We start from the raw sequence: 5,738 nt of genomic DNA, 5'->3' as shown, positions 1-5,738 counted from the left end.
ACATGGTCCTTTGCTGTTGTTGTCAGCTCTAGGAGACAGAACGCGTCTCCTTCCTGAGCGTTATGATGGCTGCATGGTCCCAATGTGTTTATACTTGCGTACTATTGTTTGTACAGATGAACATGGTACCTTCAGGTGTTTGGAAATTGCTCCCAAGGATAAACCAGACTTGTGGATGTCTACAATCTTTTTCTGAGGTCTTGGCTGATTTCTTTAGATTTTCCCATGATATCAAGCAAAGAGGCACTGAGTTTGAAGGTAGGCCTTGAAATACATCCACAGGTACACCTCCAATTGACTCTTTATTATGTCAATTAGCCTATCAGAAGCTTCTAAAGCCATGACATAATTTTCTGGTATTTTCCAAGCTGTTTAAAGGCACAGTCAACTTAGTGTATGTACACTTTTGACCTACTGGAATTGTGATACAGTGAAATCATCTGTATGTAAACAAGTGTTGGAAAAATTACTTGTGTCATGCACAAATTAGATGTCCTAACCGACTTGCCAAAACTATAGTTTGTTAAGAAATGTGTGGAGTGGTTGAAAAATGAGTTTTAAAGACTCCAACCTAAGTGTATGTAAACTTCCGAATTCAACTGTATTTCTATGGGGTTACTTTAATTCTCTTTGTGGTTTAGAAATGGACAAGAATTTTGTAACGTTTCAGCTCTCAACGAAGTGCATTTGAGATTTGAACACTTGATTGGAATTGGAATTTAGATTTTGTGCAACTTAAATCAAGTGTAAAATGCAGGCTATAGGTAGCCTGCAAAACATAAATGTTGACCAAATCTGAAATTAATTTGACAGCTAATTGTCGAATTCACCTAGATTTTTATTTTACATGTAGGCTATATTTTAAGAGTTATGTTTGTCAACACACCATTCCCGACCGTTCCCACTTAATTTGACTTACAATAAAATGACATTGTCATTTTCACAATTTCACAGTATTATTCCAACATAGTGTGTGTATATATATATAAAATAGAGAAGTTATGTTTTTGACTGCATTGGGCCTTTATTAAAGATCATTTAGTTGTATGTTTAGAGATGAAAGAGGAGAGTGTGCTGAAGCAGAAGGTTGCTGGTTCGAATGTCCGAGCGACAAGGTGAAAAATCTTCTGTGCCCTTGGGCAAGGCACTAAACGCTAATTTGCTCCAGGGCCTCCTACTACTATGGCTGACCATGTAAAACAACACATTTCACAGCACCTATCTGGGGTTGTTTTGTGCACCAGAGGCAGTGGCTAGACTGCTAGACCACCCTAGGCCACGTTTTGCTTTCATTTCTAATGATTCCTTAATTTAATTTAAACCTTATAGAGGCCAGTGTGCAATGCTGTGCCCATTGATTGGCTAACATGACTCCCTGCCAAAATAAAAGTTGAACAGGCCTAATAAAATAAAAACTCAGTCTAGGCTGACTGTACTAAATCTTCTTTCGACCACATATTTTGAGTGAAGGGTATTTTTGTAGAACGTATTTATACATTTAAAAAACGTAAATACATCCCCATGTTTTGGCTTTAACTGGGATAGGATACTTTGAAACAACCACATGACATTGCGCGAACAATTTCAAATTAGACTACGTCTTTCGTCTTCAAAAAGTTTCACTGTTGCCCCGTATTGGTCGTCCAATTTGAGCGGAACGAAAAGTGAATGTCATATTGAATTAAATGCTAAAGATAAATCTGGAATGTAGGTCCCCACATCTCCATTATTTGCAATTATCATGGACATATATAGGCTATAACCACGTGTTTATTTTGGTTTTGTTTGAATAGAGCCCAGTTATTCTCTAAAAACAGTATCGCTTAAGCGTTACAGATTGCGTGATCGAAATGTAAAGCTAATTTCCGATGGGGGCCGACATGCAGCGTTTATCGTGGATGCAGTATACGCAAATGTGGGAAGTTTGCCTTTGCCAGCTCTAAACGCATAATTTAAGCAAAACAAATGTAATCCAGACCCAAATTTGTGCTAACACAAAATAGCATTTTGGCCTCAATCCAATAATTCCACGTTGATTAAAGAGCCTATTCGTCAGCCTAAAAAAAATATGAAGGCCCGCTCTGAAACACACCATGTTCAATTAGCCTACACATTGGCCTACAAACATGTTTATTTGTCATTTTTCCCCTAAAGCCAAACTGTTCACTACATTTCACAAATATAGACCCAAATAAAAGTTTCGACTTTCAAAGTCATGTAATTTTGTTCATGTGCAGTCCCATTTGTTTGTCAGCGAGGAGCTTGCGTGGCTGCTGACAGCTATGTCCGTTCATCGATGTGTAGGTCGAGGGAGGACCCCAGATAGAGAGGAGAGCGGCTCCCCGCCTCCCTGAAGACCATTGAGGAGGATTCGTGGAAACAGCGGACGCTGGATAGGTGGTGGTGCCGAGGGTCCTCTGTACAGATATAAGCCCGCTGTGGTATCTAGGTTCGAAACCAGACTTTGTGTGTAAAAATATGGCGAGGGAAACATTCTTTGAAGAGTCGAGTAGTTGCCAGCTTCGGCCAACAATTCCAGTCCAACCGCGGTCTGGCGCTTCCATTTCGTTCTAAAACGAAAAAGGAAAATTAGGGTTTAGAGAACAAAATCAAGCTATATGTATAATTTATTGGCCATCGTTATCTGCTATTATAACAAGCAGGAGGAAATAGAATTGGATGTTACCCAGAATATTTAATAGGCCTACTTTACTCACCCAATAGACCTGTTTATTAAATAAACAATGTAGCTACATTAGGGGGAAAATATGTCAAATCTCCTCACAGTTGACAGCCATTTTATGGGTAAATAATAATTGAGCAATTGTGTAATAACAGCACGTCACTTAAATTATTGATACAGAATGCAGTACTTGATTATGCGTGTATTCATGTGTTGTCCGTAATTGTGTTACGTGTAATTTCTTCACAACGATATGGGAGGACTTAGCCAAAACTATATGTTTGTAATAAAAAAAATTTGAGTGGCTGAATCCAACAACTAGTCCTACTTACATTAATTACAAATTACGGTTTCGATCTGTCTTGCAACTCACCGTCTGTTCTGGTACCACGTTTTGACCTGAGTGTCGCTGAGGTTGAGCGAAGCTGCCAACTCCATTCTGTCCTGCACACTCAGATATTTCTGCCTTTCGAAGCTGCGCTCGAGCTGGGCCAGCTGGTGATCACTGAAAGCGGTTCGAGCTTTCCGGGGCTTCTTCAGCCGAGACGACGGACTGTCTCTGCTGCTGTCCATGTCACGGTCTCGCGCTAAAATTAATGAACATGCATTTACAATTAGATACATGACCAAAATATAACCAGAATCATAAAGGATAGAATTTTGACCTGCACATTTTCCGGTTGGCCTAAAATCATGGTTATGATTGGACAGGGATTTCTAAGGCTATAGGCCTATAACTGCCACATAAAATATATCGGTTGTTTCCATGGTTATTGCACAGTGGATATGTGAAGCGCGAAAACTGTTTTTTATATGGGCCGATCTGATTCTCAGGGAGTACAATAATCCAGTTAATTGATCCACAAGGGATGGAAACCAGTCAACTGACTGGCGCTACTTCACAGGACCGTGGATAAACCCGAAATATAGAGTTGACAAGATCCTCGGGTTACAAATCTGATTATCATGTAGACAAATTGCAGCCAATCCCCGAACAATTGGATGTATCGGTGGAAGATAAACCAACTAGAGAGAGAGACAATCTGATATACGAAACACCACTCATCCATGAAATGAAAACCAGTCATCATAGGCATTATTAGGCCCCCTACATTTATATTGGTCAGTGTAAGGATGGTTTGACGCACACACTTTCAGGTTGATCACAAATAAGGAACGGTCTATAATATTAAAGTGGCCTATAATAGTCCTAGTCAAATGACATTATTATTATTATCATATTTATGTTAGCTGCAACCATCGTCAATTAACCACGCTGGATACATTGTTTACGCTTAAAGGCCTTATTGAACAAATCATCATATAGGATTTTTTCTGTTTGCATTTTCAAAGTAAGTGGCTTTAAAGGCAGTTAAATGGGCGCGCAATTTTATTTTCTCTCAATATAAATACTAATGTATAGAAAGTAGGCCTACAAACCAAGGGTATTGGGCTATATGCCTAATGTCTTCATATAATTGATTAACTAATACGATAGCCTAGTTATTTTAATCAACGTTTTTTTTCCTTTAATTTATAAGACATTCGGCTATTTATAGGCCTACCATAGTTAGAAAATTCTTAAAATAGCCGTCTATATGAGCGATTAACTCACTGTCAACTTGTTTTACGGACTGTCAAGTAATAAAGCTTACCTTTGTATTCATTTTCCGAGGACGAGTTGCTGTGGATTTTATCCATAAAGTCGTCCGCTATTTTGGACTCAAAATGCTCGGAGTCTGGCATGGGATGTTCATGACTCTTGTATGGGGCACATGCTGCAAGTGGTTTGTTACAGTCTGCAAGAATATCCCGAATAAGAAAAGATGATGCGACTGTCCGTGGCTGGGGCAGTTGCCCATGCTGTAGCGAGGATTCCAGTGCAAAATCATGTCTGTGCATTGCATCTTCGACAGACTCCGGTCGCGGGGAGAAGGGAGATGAGCAGCTGCTTTCCAGGACGGACCTCGGGCTTAACTCCAGTGGAGACCGGCATTTTTCGATCGAACTGTCTCCTTTCAAAAAGTGTGGGCTTGCTGGTCTGTGAGACAGCAGAGAGTCAACACCAAAACTCGACCCGTTTGTGGAGACCTCCATGATAAATATGAACAGGGCAACTGGGTAATTTCGTACTTTTAAACTACAATTTGAGACCAAGTCAACTGTCCAGTTGGAAAATCCCAAAACAACTTTGACCAGGCAATTTGTTTTTTATCCACTTCCCGTCATTAGGCCTACGCGTTTTACTGCAGCGTGTCTGTAGAAATATATGTATATGTTCTGAAAACGACACTGTTTGCTATTCTCCCACCCCAAAAATATCCTAGGTTAATAATAGCCTAATTCCACATGTTTTGTAGAGTAAACTTCCCCTGTAAGGGAAGGACCTCAACCAGTTAGCGAGTTCATTTCAGCACCAGTCTTAAAGTCCATGCAGTCTGCAGTCACGTCCTGCCTTTGAGGAAACCGGGAGACACTGACGACACGAACAAACATGATGGGCTTACTGGTACTGTATATGGTTGATGTTGTGGCCCCAAGCAAACATAAAATAATAGACAAAGTCCCCTAGTGACCCTGTTCACAACTAAAGCACAATTGTCAGCTTTTAAAGGTGTCTCTAACAATGCCCTGAGCCCATTGGCTCAGAGAGGTTTTGGTGATAACTGAGGGGAGGAGGAGTGGGGGAAGGGTGGATTCAACCACTACCACCACCCTGTTTCATCTCACCCCTCATTACTGTAAATATGATACAGATATTTGGCCTGGGCATCATAAATTATATCTCCGTACAGATATTTTCACACTGATTCATAACACCTTTACCAACGCTGGCAATAGTCCTCTGGTAACCTAGATGTAGCTTTTCCTTGGTAATCCATGTCTAACCGGGTTGTTTATTTTTTCACTTCTTGCCACTGCAGAAATATGTATTTCAATGTGTACATATTCATATTTGTTGAATTGGCATGTTACGTGTAGGTATAATGGTGGGGGGGTCAGTTCTTCCTAGTCTGATATTTAAGGAGATGTAGCAGATGAGGATCTATGAAAC

General features: G+C 40.2%; 1 protein-coding gene across 1 annotated transcript; it reads right to left on the bottom strand.

The window, feature by feature from the left end:
* Positions 1-807: 807 nt before the first annotated feature.
* On the bottom strand, positions 808-5,280 carry barhl1a (BarH-like homeobox 1a). The gene is made up of 3 exons (XM_021606691.2): positions 4,339-5,280; positions 3,057-3,270; positions 808-2,570 (listed from the first exon to the last, which is right to left on the bottom strand). Exons 1-3 carry the CDS (start codon positions 4,778-4,780, stop codon positions 2,291-2,293), a joined length of 936 nt encoding a protein of 311 aa, XP_021462366.2. The 5' UTR covers positions 4,781-5,280; the 3' UTR covers positions 808-2,290.
* Between the last annotated feature and the right edge of the window lie 458 nt (positions 5,281-5,738).

This window comes from Oncorhynchus mykiss, chromosome 6, assembly GCF_013265735.2.
Source record: "Oncorhynchus mykiss isolate Arlee chromosome 6, USDA_OmykA_1.1, whole genome shotgun sequence".
NCBI lineage: Eukaryota > Metazoa > Chordata > Actinopteri > Salmoniformes > Salmonidae > Oncorhynchus > Oncorhynchus mykiss.
Note: the sequence above shows the minus strand (reverse complement) of the source record. Positions and strands in the feature narration are given on the sequence as shown.